Source organism: Trachurus japonicus, chromosome 18, assembly GCF_045865225.1.
Source record: "Trachurus japonicus isolate A0001 chromosome 18, Traja_1.0".
In the NCBI taxonomy this organism is placed as follows: Eukaryota; Metazoa; Chordata; class Actinopteri; order Carangiformes; family Carangidae; genus Trachurus; species Trachurus japonicus.
Genome location: NC_140924.1, coordinates 6,569,467 through 6,586,328, shown reverse-complemented (window position 1 = coordinate 6,586,328; position 16,862 = coordinate 6,569,467). Strand labels below are relative to the sequence as shown.

General features: G+C 45.2%; 2 protein-coding genes across 2 annotated transcripts; one reads left to right on the top strand and one right to left on the bottom strand.

Moving 5' to 3' along the window:
• Positions 1–1,325: 1,325 nt before the first annotated feature.
• LOC146968536 (ceramide-1-phosphate transfer protein-like) lies at positions 1,326–8,828 on the top strand. Its single transcript, XM_085806473.1, has 7 exons — positions 1,326–1,567; positions 2,072–2,136; positions 2,348–2,529; positions 2,680–2,827; positions 5,352–5,548; positions 5,635–5,879; positions 8,622–8,828. The coding sequence occupies exons 1-6, from the start codon at positions 1,477–1,479 to the stop codon at positions 5,861–5,863; spliced, it is 912 nt and encodes a 303-aa protein (XP_085662599.1). The 5' UTR covers positions 1,326–1,476; the 3' UTR covers positions 5,864–5,879; positions 8,622–8,828.
• Positions 7,194–16,862, bottom strand: LOC146968535 (uncharacterized). The gene is made up of 10 exons (XM_085806472.1): positions 16,518–16,862; positions 15,454–15,546; positions 15,134–15,281; positions 11,663–11,793; positions 11,327–11,568; positions 11,077–11,201; positions 10,852–10,979; positions 10,362–10,606; positions 10,119–10,267; positions 7,194–8,947 (listed from the first exon to the last, which is right to left on the bottom strand). The coding sequence occupies exons 1-10, from the start codon at positions 16,765–16,767 to the stop codon at positions 7,708–7,710; spliced, it is 2,751 nt and encodes a 916-aa protein (XP_085662598.1). The 5' UTR covers positions 16,768–16,862; the 3' UTR covers positions 7,194–7,707.

Here is a 16,862-nt window from a genome sequence, read left to right as displayed (position 1 = left end):
ATAAGGATTTTAAGACAAATCCTTATTGCACCTTAAAAACGTTTACCTCTTGTCATAGAAACCCTTTATTAGTCTTATTATAAATTAGTATTCTTTAGCTTTACCTTGAAAACAAGCACAAGCATGAGTATGCACAGATATTTTTGCACAAGCACAAAACACATTGACTCATTTCTTAAAGACATCAATCAAATCGGTTGCAAGTGTTTTGGAGTTGTTGATGAAAAAGTGGATCCATCGTGTGTCTCTTAACGTCTTTTTGAACCTGCAGGTGCTACATGTGTCATTTTACCATCAATAAATCATGTTCTCATCAGTGTTTGGACACTTTTTTGTTTTGTTAATGAACTTCAAAAAACTTTTTTGGCATGGCTGAGGTACAGTGACATAAAAACACACCAGGTTATATGGTGCTTCAGTTCCTCTAATGTCCACTAGATGGAGCCTCAGACACATTTTTCACATGTCCAACTTGCTTGTGGACTCAACTCTTCTTTCAAAACTTGACATTATAATAAAAAAAAAATGTTTTGTTAGCGTGTAGGATTATGGGATATTGTGTTTGTTAGAGGAAGTTTTCAAAAATATAAGAAAAAAGAAAAAAGGGTCTCCCGCACACAGTCAAAACACTTGCAAAAGACTTTAATTCTTGAAAAGAGCTCATCTTGGAGCCAGGCTCAAGTTCAATTGCAAGTAAGAGGGTGCAAACAGCAAAAAATCCAAAAGGATAAATGCAGTCAAGATGTGGAGGCTGATGCACACCTAAAAAATCTTGAAAAACAGGTGCGTTGGAGCAAAAGATAGGAAATATAAGAAAGAAATATTGACAATAAGACAGAAAAAAACAGCCGTCCCTATAGAAAGATAATAAGTTGGTGACACACTGGACTTATTTACCAAGTACAAGAGACAAAAACATAAAAAATATGATACACAAACGGTTTTTAAAAGTGAAAAGTGCTCATAAAGAGACACTGAACTAATTCAAAGAGACACAACGAACTCCAAAGAAGAAACTTACTGGTAATAATGACCTCAAAGGGACCGAAAATTGGTGTCAATGTCAAACAAACACAATACAAAAAGACACAAAATAAGTTGCTTCTGTTTCCTGACATTATTCCATTGTTTAGTGAATTTCCCAAGTTCAGGTGTTCCTGAACGCACCCTTAAATACGTCTGATTACAGTCAGAGATAATAAAACCGGCTGAACAAAGGTCACGTGCAAAGGTCGTCTTGAGGTGTGTGTGTGTGTGTGTGTGTGTGTTTCTGTGTGGGAGTGAGCGAACAAACAACCTTTAACCCCAACGAGAGAGTTAGAGAGAGCGAGCATGTGGTGACCAGTGACGGCTTGTAAACAATGTGTTTGCTTGAACTCGTGTTTGTGTGTCTAAGTGTGAGTGAGGCGGTCTGAGGGAAAGTGTGTGTTCTACTTGTGTTTCGTTGTTGTTGTTGTGGTGCACTTTGTGGTCGCCATGGTTTTCCTCAGACGGACGGCGCTGCTCCGGTACCTGCTGCTGTCGGCCATGTTGGCGCTGCTCCTCTTCGTCAGCTCCTTCTGGCTCCGTGAGTGTCTCTCAAACATTTTGACTCCACCTCTCATTGGCTCGGTTAGCGTCAGTGGAGGAAAGTAACTGAGTACTTTTACTCAACCACAACTTTAAGGTACTTGTGTGGTACTTTGTGCTCCCACTTTGACAAATGTAATTAAAAAAACGTTTATAAAGTACGATTAAACCAGACATCCCCAAACTCTTTGGTTTGTGAATGAAGCTGTCAATGTTAATTATCTAATTAAGAGACGGGTTAATGCTGCTGTTTATGAATGAGTTGAATTCTACAAATATTATAGTTCATACAATAAATCAATGAAGACAATTTCATATTTACTGTATTGCACACACAAACTATTGCATTAAATATTAAACTGTCATTATTAATTATATATAACTATTATTATCAGTAATGAGCATTAGAAGAATTGAATTTGCCCCAGTAGAGAAATAAAGTATCTTTCCATCTAGACTCATTGTAAACTTGTGAACTCATTCAGTTTTTCTTTCTCTTCAGCTCAGGGTGGAGCCAGTGAGTGTGGCAGCGCCTGGCAGCCATGTTTAAATGCTTACCGCCAAACAGTACGACTATCACACACACACACACACACACACACTAATGACATTCAAACAATAATGTATTTGCAGTAAAATGTAGGTGGTGCACACATTGTACTAAGTGAGACGTAGAAACTGTAACCTAACCTAACCAGATTCTAAATCTAAATTTTGAAAAGTAAAGTTAATAGCTGTCCTGTACATTTTACATCTTCTGAATCACTTTCTCCTTCAGGCCGAGCCTCCATTGGTCCCTGAGGAATGGGCGGATCTTGGTGGAGTGCCGCCCCTCATTAAGGAGTGTCCTGGCCAATCGTTTCAGGCCTGGCGTCTGCTGTTGCATTTAAAGTCCAGTCTGATGGAGGAGGGCGACGTCCTGCTGGAACCGTACCTGCATGGCTGGGATGAGCTCCTCAAGTACTCACATTATATATATTATATGTTTCGTACGTTTAGTGGCTCAAAATCTCTTTTAAAACAAAAAAACCCCGTCATTTATACAATTTCTAATGACTAGAGAAAGATAATAAATTTATTAAAATCTGATTTGCCTCCTTGTGTTTCCAGTTTCATGGAGTCTCTGGGGACAATGGTCAGTTTCTTCTCTCAGAAGGTCAGGGAAAAGGTCGTACTGATACGAGACCTGTCACTCAAACGCACCGCAGAGGATCATGGGAAACTACAAACTCCGTCCTCTTTTGGACTAAAGGCCGGGGTGAGACAAAAATAAAAGAATATAAGATAAGATCTCTACCTCCAGTAGGCTCACCACCCGCAGGAGGCTTCAGAAGGGGGCGGTGCTGTGTGATTCGGTTGGCGGTCGTGGGCGGGGGCCCCGACGACGACGGACAACGACTCTGGCTTTAGGGACATGGAGTGTCACCTCGCTGGGGGGTAAAGAGTCTGAGCTAGTGCGGGAGGTTGAGCTGTATCGGCTAGAGATAGTCGGCCTCACCTCCACGCACAGTTTGGGCAACTCCTTGAGAGAGGCTGCACTCTCTTCTACTCTGGAGTTGCCCGCGGTGAGAGGTGGCGAGCTGGTGTGGGCTTGCTCATAGCTCCCCAGCTCAGCTGCCACGTGTTGGAGTTCTCCCCGCTGATGAGAGGGTCCCTTCCCTGTGCCTTCAGGTCGGGGATAGGTGCATTGTGCTTGGAGGCCCTGGGAGGGGTACTGGAAGGTGCTCCACCTGGGGACTCCATCATTCTACTGGGGGTCTTCAACACTCAGGTGGCCTCAGGTCTCAGACACCACCTATCTCCAATTTACAATGCTTCCCTTCATCCCTTCCCAGGAGATTCAACAATCTAGCCTCAAAGAATAACAACTGTTCACAAGTGGCAAGTGACTCCAACGACTGTCGTTATAACACAATAGGGCACTAACGACTAACAAAGTCAAAACCAACTTTCCACCAGACAGTCACTTAAACAACTGTTGTTGGCACTTGGAGCACAAAAGGGAACCAGTGACATCATCAGCCTTGTGAACGCCCACACAAGAGGTTAAATAGTGAGTCTCCACACCAGATAGTTGGACCAGTCCCAGCCTGGTCAGATGCGTACATGAACTGATGAAGCCTCTTGGATGAGAGGTGAAACGTCTTCCCAGACAAATAACTAAGTCCAGTTGCTTTCGATTTAACCTCCTTTGAAATACTATGACCTGGACAAATGAGAATATGCACAGGCTTCCTCAGGTGGGTAGTGACAGTGTTACCTGGAGGGGTGTGATTGGGAGGAACAGCCTCCCCGATCTGAACCCGAGCGGTACTAGCCATAGTTTGTCCATAACAAACACCATGTTCAAGCATAAGGGTGTCCATCAGTGCACGTGGCACCAGGACACCCTAGGCCGGAGGTCAATGATCGACTTTGTAGTCGTGTCATCTGACCTCCGGCCGTATGTCTTGGACACTCGGGTGAAGAGAGGGGCTGAGCTGTCAACTGATCACCACCTGGTGGTGAGTTGGATCTGCTGGCAGGGGAGGAAGCTGGTCAGACTTGTCAGACCCAAACGTATCGTGAGGGTCTGCTGGGAACGTTTCCCACCTCCGGGAGAGCTTTGACCGGATTCCGAGGGAGGCCGGAGACATCGAGTCCGAGTGGACCATGTTCTCCACTTCCATTGTTGATGCGGCCATCCGGAGCTGTGGCCGTAAGGTCTTCGGTGCCTGCTGTGGCGACAATCCCCGAACCCGGTGGTGGACACCGGATGTAAGGGATGCCGTCAAGCTGAAGAAGGAGTCCTATCGAGGCTGGTTGGCTCGGGGGACTCCTGAGGCTGGAGTATGGGGTCAGAGGCCCTCTGCTGTACAGTCCCTGTACGACCGGAGTAGGAGTTTGGTTCACATTGCCGGCAATAAGTCAGACCTGTTTCCAGTGCATGTTGGAATCCAGCAGGGCTGCCCTTTGTCACCGGTTCTGTTCATTATTTTTATGGACAGAATTTCTAGGCACAGCCAAGGGCCGGAGGGGGTCCGGTTCGATTTCATCTCTGCTTTTCGCAGATGATGTTGTCTTTCAGCAAGCACTGGGGTGGTTTGCAGCTGAGGGTGAAGCAGCTAGGATGAGAATCAGCACCTCCAAGTCGCTCCAAGTGGAGCGTGAGATTGACAGGCGCAGCAGCCGCAGTAATGCGGTTGTTGTATTGGTCTGTCGTGGTAAAGAAGGACCTGAGCCGAAATTGAGTTCTCAATTTACCGGTCAATCTATGGCCCTACCCTCACCTATGGTCATGAACTCTGGGTCACCGAAAGAACAAGATCCTGGATACAAGCACCATAAAGAAATGAGCTTCCTCCGCAGGGTGGCGGGACGCTCCCTTAGAGATAGGGTGAGGAGCTCTGTCACCTGGGAGGAGCTCGGAGTAGAGCCGCTGCTCCTCCACATCGAGAGGAGCCAGCTGAGGTGGCTCGGGCATCTGTATCGGATGCTCCCTGGGCGCCTCCCTCGGGAGGTGTTCCGGGCATGTCCCGCTGGGAGGAGCCTCGAGGAAGACCCAGGACACGCTGGAGTGATTATGTCACTCAGCTGGCCTGGGAACGCCTTGGGGTCCCCCCAGAAGAGCTGGAGGAAGTGTCCGGGGAGAGGGAAGTCTGGGTGTCCCTGCTCAAACTGTTGCCCCCGCGACCCGGACTCGAATAAGCGGAAGAAGATGGATGGATGGATGGATGGATCTCTAAACATGCCAAAGTTGTTAGTTGGGGGTTTGAGTTTTTTCTTTACTTTTTCTTCTGGAGGTGTATCGGTCGGCGCGGTCCATGGTGGAGGCGGAGCTTAAAGGAGGCTTGGTCAACTTCGACCGTCGTACAGATTCGGGCTGCAGGACGCTGCTGCGGCTGCATCGGTCTCTGCTGTGGTTGAAGCTGATGTTGGAGGGTTTGGCTGAAGGACCGGACGCAGACGGACGCTTCAAAACACCCGGCGAGCTCAGCAGGTAATAACGGTGCCATTACATCCACAGTTTCCACGCCCCGGTTGAAGCATCAAACCTTCAGTCGGTCCGTCTTTTGTCCCCCTCAGAGATGCCTACAAGGTGGCGTTGGCCCCCCACCACCCCTGGGTGCTGCGTCAGGCTGCTGAGTTCGTCTTCCTCGCCCTGCCGGACCGACGGTACTTCTTGCAGCTGGTTTGTGTTGAAGACCAGAGCGAGGCGGCGCCAGTCCTCCGCATCATTATCCACGCCCTGACGCTGGTTCATGCACGGACTCAACGGATCCTCGCCGAATACGACATGTTGGAGCTTCCCTGACGTAGACGACATGACGGTATGTAGGGAAGTTAAGCTAACGTTGTGTTTTTTTAAAAATACGACGACAGAACTTCAACCTTTTTACAGAATGTAGTTTAATATTGTAACATTCGCCATGGCAACAAGCAGGTTCATATTTTCTACATGTTAGCTTGTCTGTTAGTTGCAGATGTAAAAAAACAAACAAAGAAACAACAACATAAAAGTTAAAAGTTGAATAACACTTGTTGAGGAAAAAAAACATGCACTTTAAGGCACCACAGCACCACGTGGGATTTGGCAATAGTGGGGCGGATTAGCTCAATATTTTACACCAATCGTTCACTTTGTGATAAAAGCATGAAATTTGGTAGATGTGTTGGTGAATATGTTTCAGACAAATCTGGATATTGGGCCACCTCAAAAGCGCCCCCTAGTGGCCGTGGCAGCCATTTGTTATGCGAATAAATGAATGATGAATATAAACTGCCCTTTTAATAATACCAACTGGTGATGTATTGTATATTGTTGGAAAGCCTGATTAGTCACCTTTACAACGAGGTACAGCTTGTAAGGATCGTGCATTCATGGAATGAGCAACGGGGCTAAACGTGTGGGTAGCGCCCCCCAAAAATGTGCATCCCCTATGGGGCGGATTAGCTCAATAAATCACAAGAATTGTTTATTTTGTGACAGAAGCACAACATTTGGTGGAGGTGTTGGTGGATACATTTTTGAAACATGGTTTTTAAGGACCCTTAAGATGTCTACTTAAGATTTTTGCTTGTTGCCCGGGTCAACTAATGTCCCATGGGGGTTTTTTCGGTGGCCATTTTGAATTTATGTCTGCACGAATGGCGAAAAGGCCAATTTTCATAACTCCTAAACCAGACATCATACAAAGACAAATGAACACACTTTTTCTGATAATTATGACACTATAATACATAGTTGGTATTATTAAAAGGGCAGTTTTTATTCATCATTCATTTATTCGCATAACAAATGGCTGCCACGGCCACTAGGGGGCGCTTTTGAGGTGGCCCAATATCCAGATTTGTCTGAAACATATTCACCAACACATCCACCAAATTTCATGCTTTTATCACAAAGTGAACGATTGTTCAGCTAATCCGCCCCACTACAAGAGTTTTTATAAGCAAGAAAATCAACGTTTAAAGAGGAACTAAGCAGGATTTTCCCGTGGCTCTGCTACATTTTTACCTTAATTAAAAAGCTCCGGAGTAATCGTGATAGTAAACAAATGCACATGGATGAGAGGAGCGTTAGCAAAACAGCAGAAAAGCGAGCGGACTTGCATAGTTACCCTTTAAGAGTTGATTGGTTGAAGAAAGCGTCTGTCCCCACACTCCATGAATGCAACATTAGTTACAGTGAAATAAGAAGCAACATTGAGATAAACTGAGTAAAAGCATCAGCTGTACAGTTTCAGAATTGAACTTCACCTTCTACATAACAATATTTATTTAAGAAGTGTTTAAGTTTGACTGATTTTCTTACACGAGCAGTGAAATAGTACAGTAAGAACAGCGACAGTCTGTACAGCTGAGAGGTGCAGCAGGTCTGGAATCAGCACAAGGTGATTAAAGCTGACTTTATTGGAGTTTGACCTGAGCGTTCGTATCGTAACCTCTTAACTTGTTTTATCATTTTGGCAGGAAATCTTAATCACAAAATATGAAACATGAAATGTTGAAACATAGAGCAGCCGTACGTTTAAACTTTGTCAACATGAAGCACAGTTGGAGAAAAGGAGGAAATGATTGTGCAAGAGAAAAGTCTGAAGTCAGTTTTTTCCGCGCTTGGACCAACGGGTTTAAGGTTTGTCGGACACAACGAGTCCTTCAGGATGTGGATGGATCCAGAAACGAGTTTTCTTCCGTCTGGTGACTTTTCATGTGCGTCTTCAGACAGTGGCTCTGCGTGAACGCTTTATCGCACTGCGAGCACTTGTACGGTCTCTCTCCGTTGTGAGTCCTCATGTGGACAGTCAGGTGCTCTTGGCGAGAACACGCCTTCCCACAAACCCCGCACACGAACAGTTTGATGCCCAGGTGGCTGCGGACGTGGTTGTTCAGGTGAGTTTTGCGTTTAAAGTAGCGTCCGCACTCTGAGCAGCCGTACGGCGCCTCGCCGGTGTGGACCCGCATGTGGGCCTTCAGCTCGCCGTTGGATATGAAGCCCTTGCTGCACATGATGCAGATGAACGGCCGCTCGTTGCTGTGCGTCTTAATGTGAATATTCAGAGAGCTGTTCGACACGAAGGTCTTGCAGCAGATGTGGCAGAGGTACGGCCGGTCTCTCACCGTGTGGGTCTTCTCGTGCGACCGCAATGTGCCGAGGATTTTGAAACGCTTCCCGCAAACTTCGCAGCCGTAGCGCCTCTCGCCCGAGTGCGTCGCCTTGTGCCGGGTGAGGGACCGGAGATCGTAGACGGACTTTCCGCAAATGTTGCAGAGGTACCGGTCTCCGCCCGTGTGCACCTTGCTGTGAGCTTTGAGCTGCGCCTTCAGGCCGAACGCTTTGGGGCAAACGTCGCACTTGTGAGGTTTGTCGTTCACGTGGATCCAGCGGTGGACGCTCAGGCTGGAGTTGCGGGCGAAGGCTTTGCCGCAGACATCGCATTTAAAAGGTTGGTTTCCCGTGTGTCGGGCGGTGTGGCAGTTTAGTCCGGAGACGGTGGAGAAAGATTTTCCGCAGTGCGAACAGATGTGTGTTTCTTGGTAGCTTCTAAGATGTTTCTTCAACTCTTCCACAGATTCGAAGCGCTCGCCGCACACTCCGCAGACACCCTGTGCCTCGTCCATGTGACTCCAGGCGTGTTTGATCAAGCTGCCTCGTACCATGTACCATACTCCACACACCTTACAGGGCGTCTTACTCCTCTCCATGTCAGCAGCTGGACGCCCTCGACGCCTACGAATCAACGTCCTCTTTGGCAAACGCTGCTCAAGATCTGGTTTCCAGTCGTCGTCGTCCCTGTCGAGTGCCTGGTCTCCATCTTTGTCGACGCTCTCGGCGACGTCTTCGTCGTCGGTTTCCATGTTGTGTTGTGACGTCGAGCTGCTGGGACGAACTGACCTGCTGTGGAGGGAAAATCAAAAATCACTTTGTTGACTTGGTGTTTATGTTTTTAATTGAACCATTTCATGACCTGTATTAAGTTTAACCCCGACATGACGCCATCTCAATGTCGCTAAGTGCTAAGTCTGCACCTGGCAACATTGACAAAGCATCTGTAACACCATTAGTGTTGATGTGCTACAGATACACTCCGGCCTTAAAATTCATGTTTGTTTGGTAGAAGAACCAACAAAAAACACAGGACCATCATCATTTAAAACTTTTTCAAATTAAAAAACTCTTATTTTAAATAAAATAACCCATATTGCAGTAGGTTTTTTTTTTGAGCATGTCTGGGGTAAGATGAAGATGGAGGCTTGGAAGATGAAACCAAAGAATCTTGATGAACTCTGGGAGTCCTGCAAGACTGCTCTCCTTGCCATTCCAGATAACTTAATAAGTTATTTGAGTTATTGCCAAACTGTATGGAAGTAGTCCTCCAAGCTCATGGGAGTCATATTTACGATATACAGTACATACTTTTTTTTTCACAATGCATAACTTGATGTTCTTGTAGCAAGTTTGTGTGGTCAAAATAAATTTCCACATTATTTTTGTATGCAACAAGACTTTTGTCCAACAAAAGGGCTTTTGCAATTCATATGAGCCATTTCTACAGTAATTCGAATTGATCGAGTACAAGTCAGGTTATTATTTGTCGTTCCTACAATACGGATAAACGACAAGACTTTTGTCAGTGACTGTAAATGCAAAATATTTATGTCTTTTCTCTTTTTTTTTGTCTGTAATATTCACTTGGTTTACAGTTTATCTGGTACATGTGGGTAACAATACCTACTACACACCGTTTCTAGTGGCAATGCTGATGTTATCGAGCTGTTTAAATATGTTGTGTGTGTTGTTATTAGTTTCACTGTTTGCTGTTTGTTTCTCTTTTGTCTTTGATTTTAGTTTAAATTGTTGTTTTACATGATGATGTCGTGTTCACCAAGAAAAGTAAAGCTGCTGCCTGAATAAAGAATGAAGAAAATTATAAATAAAATCAATTCTGCAATAAATCCTTCACTGAACTCTATTGTTCATGGTGTTTTTCCTAGACCAGAGAAGTTTGAACACTAAAACACTGCCAAACAACATCAAACACAAAATTTCCATCTTTTTTATAAATCACCTTGAACCTGGTCCAGAGTCGTCGTTTTTAATCACAACGGCAACAGCGGATGAAGAATCATTATCGGCATCATCACCATCGCCATGGACGGTGGCATCGTTTGTCGGTAAAAGGTTGAGCTCTTCCTCCTCTTCATCTTCCTCACCTGTCTACAAGAGTTTGATCATTTAACTTCATTACCTTTAACTTGTATACCTTTGTATGGTATGGAGCTTTATGACAAACATCGACCATCGACAGCACCTTGAGTCTGATGTAGACCGTGGTCTTGGAGATCCTGGTGGGCCTCATGCTCCTGTAGATCTCCTCTGGTGTGATGGCTTTCACTCGGAGCCTCTGGAGCCTTCGGCTTCTATCGGACTTGAACATGTTAAACTGTTTGTTGTCTCCCGCCAGCTGAGGGAACGTAGATCGGAGCAGGTCCAGAAAGTCGGCCTCCTGTAGACCGCGAGGACACTGCAGCTCCTGGATGGAGGATTTCATGAACACTGAAGCAGAAGATGGAGGTTTACGACTTTGTTCAACATCTAGAAACAAACATTTCATAATGGGCTCTATGCACAGCTCCACCACTTCCTGAATTTAAGGCAGGTCCTTCATTTCCTGTCTTACATTACTGGACAAACTGATTAATCCAGGTGTGTCTGACCATTGTGACTACTCAGACACAATGCAGAAGTGGTGGAGCTGTGCATAGAGCCCATTGATGAGTTTATGTTTTCTTCATGTTTACCGTTCCTTGAGAGCACGTCTGACTGGGAGTCCTCCAGCAGGCAGATCCTGAGGAAGTGATGGGTCGGTTCCTCGCCGAGTCGTGGTCGACCACACCTCCTCCTCTCAGACTGATCGTTGAGAGACAAACTGAAAGAGAAAAGGTCGCTTTTAAATGTTGGTTCATGATCAGATAAGATTTAAAACATCTTCAAGTCGGAGTTCTCCGCGATCCAAGAAAACGAACCTCGTCAACGAGTCGCTTTGGTCAGGTGTCATAGAGGCGGAGCTGGACGGAGAATCTCCATCGGCATCGTCCGGTCTCTGTGGAGAACGAAGGTCGTCACTGCCGGTCTGAGGATCCTCTCCTGTCTGACAAAAGATCCACAATCGTACTTAAACCAAACAGTACCAAAGACCAAATTTACACCTCAGCCACTCCTTTTTGGGATAACAGACGGATTCATCGAGGTTCGGTCAATGGAAGAAGACGGTACCTTCAGGCGGATGTAGAGCGCCGACCGCCCCGCCCCGGTGGTTCTGATGCTCCTGTAGATCTCCTCTGGTGTCAGGGTCGAGACCTTCAGAGGCTGAAGTCTCCGGCTTCTGTCGGTGGTGAAGATGTCAAACGGTTTATCGGCTGCCAGCTGAGGGAACTCGGACCTCAGCAAGTTCAGGAAGTCCGACTCCTGGAGACCACAAGGACACTGTAGCTCCCGAACCGGATACTTTCTAAACACTAGAGCACAGAGGGGGAAACGCAGTTTGAGGTTATATGAACCTTTGAACCGATCTGATTTCACTGTGTGACTCTAGTGTTTTGTAAAACTGACTTTTATTTGAGAGCACGTCGCCCTGCACATTCTCCAGGATGCAGATCCTGAAATCCAGATGGGTCTGAGTGTCGCTTTTCGGGGGTCTGCCGGGCTTCCTCCTGGCAGATCGAACTCTGGGGGAAAACTTCCTGGAGGAGGAAGAAGATCAGCAGGATGTTGACATGAGCTGAATCAAGATTATAGAAAAGTCTTGTCTCCAAAGATCTGTCTTCAAGGCAAGGCAAGGCAATTTTATTTGTATAGCCCGTTTTTACAAACAGTTTGTCTCAAAGGGCTTCACATCAGCCTTCAGAACCCACCATTGCACTTTATACACACTTACAGGATTTTCTTCCCTTAATACTCGAAGGTTATTGCACTGGTACACCTTAATCTACAAGGCTATTTTAGGCAAGCTGCCGCACTACGTCTGTTCTAAGTTTATTGCTGTCCAGTTGACACATAATCTTAGAGCCAACAGTTGGCTGCGATTTAAGGTCCCCCATATGAGGACCGAGTTAGGGATGAAGACCCTCTCTCACTTTGGGCCATGGTCATGGAATGACCTACAACAGCGGTCCCCAACCTTTTTATCTCCGCGGACCGGTCACCGGTGGAAAATTTTACCGCGGCCCGGGGGGGGGGGGGGTGTTTGCGGCGGTCGTTCTCTTCGGGGGGGGGGGGGGGGGGGGGGGGCAGCGTACGTTCTCCTGTTTACATTACATGTAGGCCTACTGTATTACTGTATAAACAGGACTACACGTTCCCATAGCCTAGTTTTCTGTTACGTTTACGTTCTTTGTTACAACTCACCATAATATAATATCACATAATGTCAGTCATCTGGGGGTGATGCTCCGTCTGTCATCTCGGTTCCTGTCTACTCTGTCATCTCGTTTTGCTGCTGAAGCTGCAGAAAACTCTGTTTCACAAACATAATGTTTGTAGCCTAATGGAAGCAGGTTTTCCGTGCTTTTCTGCTTAAATCCAGAACGCAGGGAGATACGTTTTCTGTGAAGTGATGAAGCGGCAGAGAGCCGGCCGGGTCCCGCACACACATTGCGGAGCTTGGAGCATGTGAATCACCTGTTGCAATGAACCCGTAATTTAAACAGGACTCGTGCTTTTTCTTTTAGAACAGCTTTCTTCTTGTTGGAAGGCGTCTTCTGTCGTCTCATTATTGAGTTTTTCCCGGCCCGGCGACGTGTGTTTTTCACTCTTTTACGTTTGTGTCTGCCTGTCAATTGCCTGCGCAGCACTGGGAAGATGCACAAACGGAAGTGGCAACATTTTCAAAATAAAACGACCGGAAGTGTGAAATAGACGAAACAAACGATTTTATTTTTTTTCCATTTTCATTTCATCTTTCTGCGGCCCGGTACCAAATGATCCACGGACCGGTACCGGTCCGCGGCCCGGTGGTTGGGGACCACTGACCTACAAGCCAGGATGAGATTGGGCTCTCTCATCCCTCTTTCTGGCTTCAAACACAATCTCAGAACTTTTAGTCACCAGCTGCACCAGTGACAATTAATTTAATTCTGTAATTGTGCTATTCATTTGATGTTTGTCTCTTTGTTACCTTGATCTTGTTGTGTATGTTTTGCTTGTATCTGTACTTCCTGACCAGGACATCCTTGAAAAAGAGATTGTTAAATCTCAATGGATCCTTCCTTGATAAATAAAGGTTAAATTAAAAAATTTAAAAAAATAGCATCATAACAACATCCTCTGTCCTTAGACCCTCACATCCACTGAGGAAAAACTCCATGGAAAACCCTTTTAACAGGGAAAAATCTGAGAAACCTCAGGGTGAGGGATCCCTCACCCAGGATGGACAGACGTGCAATAGATGTTGTTACAGACAAGAAGACAATTTACAACAGAGAATGCGAGAAACATGAAAATGTTAACAACGGCTGAAGGAGGAAGCTTCTGGTAGGCAAGCGAGGCAGGGAGAGCAGGGCAGCTTACAGTTTTTCTCAGTTGCTAAAACACTAAACCCTGTTGTCTGAACCAAATTCTCAGTTGCCTGAACCCACTGATTGAATCAGTCACTCTTTTGGCAAAACCATCAGCACTTTTCACCTGTTTAGACACAACTTACCAACACATTTTCATTGTGATGCACCTGTGTTGCAAAATGCTGAGCACAGGTGGCAAAGGTCAAACACAAGTAAAGCACAAGTTTCACCGGTTGAACACAACAACTCAAAATTGATAACACTTATGTCCAATGATGTGAGGGAACATATACTGTAAGCTAGTTCAGGATGAAGTCCTGTGGCCTGATCCAGTACAGAGAAATGATGCTGTGGCTGAGTTATGCACTTGTCATTTCTATACTTTTGTACTTTATTTTTTACATAGGCCTACTGTATACAAGTGCTAAATGCACAAGATTTCTGTTTGTCTTTGTACTGTACAAGTGCTACGTGTAAATGCACAAGATTTCTGGTTTTTGTACTTCTTTTTTTTTTTTTTTACAGTACTATGTACAAGTGCTAAATGCACAGGTTTTTTGTTTTGCAAGAGGAGAAGATGAGAGACGACAGGGTGAAGGAAGAAAGGATGAGGGAGGGAGGGAGGGAGGGATGAACTGGGAAGAAAAAATAAGAAGGAAGGAAAAGGGATGAAATGGATGGATGTGAAATGGATGTGGAGAGGGAAGGAGGAGGGTGAAAGAAAGGGAAGGAGAGAAGTGCTACAGTGTAAATGCACAGGTTTTTTGTTTTGCAACATGCATTTAGCTACAGTGAACAATAAACATTTATTTCTACAGCTTCATGTCCTGAGCGTTGTGTTTTCTATTTTTCTATGTAGTGTTTAGTGGCTGCTCAGTAGTGTTTTTAATTTTGATTGACTCGGGGCACGATTTGACAACAGAGTTCAGTTTTGGGCACAGATTGAACTGTTTTGAGGTGAAAGTTTGGTTTTGCAAGAAGAGTCTGAGGTTTTGTGAATGTAGCTTGAAAATTGGGGTTTGTGTTCACAGTTTAGAGAAAATGAGAGAAGCTTTCGAGAAATGTGTCTTAGCAATCGAGAAAAACTGTAATGGGAGGACTGGATGGCAAACTGGTTCATGGGAAGGGAGGGCAGACCAGTTTAACAGCAGGGGAAAAGGGGGGGGTAGGGGGCAATGCAGGCGGTGGCTGGTGCAGAGAGATGGAGCTCCGGTGGATCTGTGGCAACACAGAGAGAGTGCGAGACACCAAGGCCAAACTATGAAGTGCAACAGATAATGATAATGACAGTTCAAAATGTGCTGAGAGGAGAGGAGAGGAGAGGAGAGGAGAGGAGATGGAGAGGAGAGAGCGGGGAGGAGAGGAGAGGAGAGGGAGAGGGAGAAGAGATAGAGAGAAGAGGAGAGGAGAGGGCTCCATGTAACCAGATGTGTCCCCCAGCAGTCCAAGTCTATAGCAGCGTAGCTATAAAATGGTTCACTGGACTTTGAGGGGCCAAACCAGTAAAAAGGTGTCTTGATGTCACCTTGATGGTGTTTCATAATCGGGGTCCCGCAGATCTTCTCGTTTCTGTCTGCAGCTCGTCACTTGTTGCATCGATGGCTGCTCCTCTTCATCTACCTCATCTTCGTCATCGAACCACATCAGACCCAGACTCCCAGTGTCCTCCACATCTGGACAGAAATAGAAAGTCCTGATTTATTTTTTTGGGACAGTTGGAAACCCCTATGATCTGTGCATTACCCGCCGCAGCACATTGTCTGCATATCGTCACCCTAAACATAGAAATCGGGGAGTAAAAAGTAAATCTTTCTTCACCCACAGTTGTAAAATATAAGGACACACCTGTCTGCTGTGTCTGCTGTGTCTGCTCCTCCTCTTCCTCTTCACCTTCACTTACAACGACCACTTCATGACTCCCCGGATCTGGGATCAGTGCTGTGAGGTTTCAGAGGTAAAAATTTTTTTTTAAAAATCAGACAGTTTCTCTCAATCAACAAATGCAAAGTTATTTTTAGTTATTTTTAGTCCTTAAACCAAATGTAAATTTACCGAATTATGTCAAATTCAACAAAACACAACTTAAAGGAAAAACACTGTCAAAGTGAATATTAGGTAAAGAAATAAAGTTAGGAACATTTACATAGAGAAGGTGTAATGTAACATTTAAGTTAATTAAAGTGTCGGTTTAATTTAAACTCTTACAGTGAGCAAATAAACTTTAAAATAAGGGTTTCATTTTTAAAAGTTTAAAGGTCAGGGCTTATGAATCACTTAACAATTTCACAAAATGTACAAAAACTGATTCAACTTTTTGTTTTATGTGCAGGTCACAACTTGTCCACGAGAGAGTTTTGGAGTTGTTGAATTGTGTATTGTGTACCCTCGACGAGGGAAAGAGGTAAAACATGGGTCAGGTAAACAATATGACATCACCATGACAACATATTGTCACGCCTGTATTGTTTTGCCTTGTGCTGGCCGACCACTTGTTTACATAGACATGCAATGTCTGTTGTCTGTCTGACGTCTGCCCGATTTCACGTGAATGCAACATCAAGAATACATTAAGGCGCACCGCTAGATGGGGGTAATTCCTACATATTATACCTTTAAATGAGTTTGTTTCTTTAATGAAATTCAACAAAGCAACTCAGAAAACTCGTACAGCCTAATTAACAAAAATAAGTTATTTAGCCTACTTATTTACTGATTATGATGCAGAATTTGAGTATTGATGCTGTAATGAAAGAAAGGTGTGTCTGTCAATAAAGGAACTTTAAATTCTCTATTTATTTATTTACTATGAACAGATCACGTGTTAAAGACCAAACGTTTGTGAGTGTATGTTTTTAATTATTTATCTGTTTATTTATTCATTCATTCATTGTAACTTTCCGTGCACCGACCTCTCCTCTCCAGTTTGACCCGCGGCTGCAGCACCTCCAGCTGCCTCCTCTGCCGGGCGATCTCCTGCCTGAAGCCCGACGCCTCCTCCTCGTATCCGGCCAAGGTTCTCTCCACCACCGCCAGGATCTCCTGCGCGGCCGTGCTCAGCTTCTCGGTGACGATCCCTCTCAGTATCTCGGCCTTGGACATGTTGTCGAGGCCGCAGGGGCCATCGGGAGCCCCGCCGCTCCGCTTCATCCAGTAAAACATGTTGATGCGTGTTTTTATTCACAAGGTTTTTTTTGATACAGCTTCTCACATCAAAGCGAAAGTGGTTCCAGGTTATGGTGCAACCACGAAAAGTG

Coding starts and splice junctions, on each gene's coding strand:
- LOC146968536 (XM_085806473.1), top strand. CDS start 1,477: ATGGTTTTCCTCAGACGGACGGCGCTGCTCCGGTACCTGCTGCTGTCG. Junction 2,530..2,679: donor GGCTGGGATGAGCTCCTCAA/GTACTCACATTA, acceptor TTGTGTTTCCAG/TTTCATGGAGTCTCTGGGGA. Junction 2,828..5,351: donor CTTTTGGACTAAAGGCCGGG/GTGAGACAAAAA, acceptor TTTCTTCTGGAG/GTGTATCGGTCGGCGCGGTC.
- LOC146968535 (XM_085806472.1), bottom strand. CDS start 16,767: ATGTTTTACTGGATGAAGCGGAGCGGCGGGGCTCCCGATGGCCCCTGC. Junction 11,794..15,133: donor GATTATGAAACACCATCAAG/GTGACATCAAGA, acceptor TTCCTCCTCCAG/GAAGTTTTCCCCCAGAGTTC. Junction 8,948..10,118: donor GACTCTGGACCAGGTTCAAG/GTGATTTATAAA, acceptor TTCCCTCCACAG/CAGGTCAGTTCGTCCCAGCA.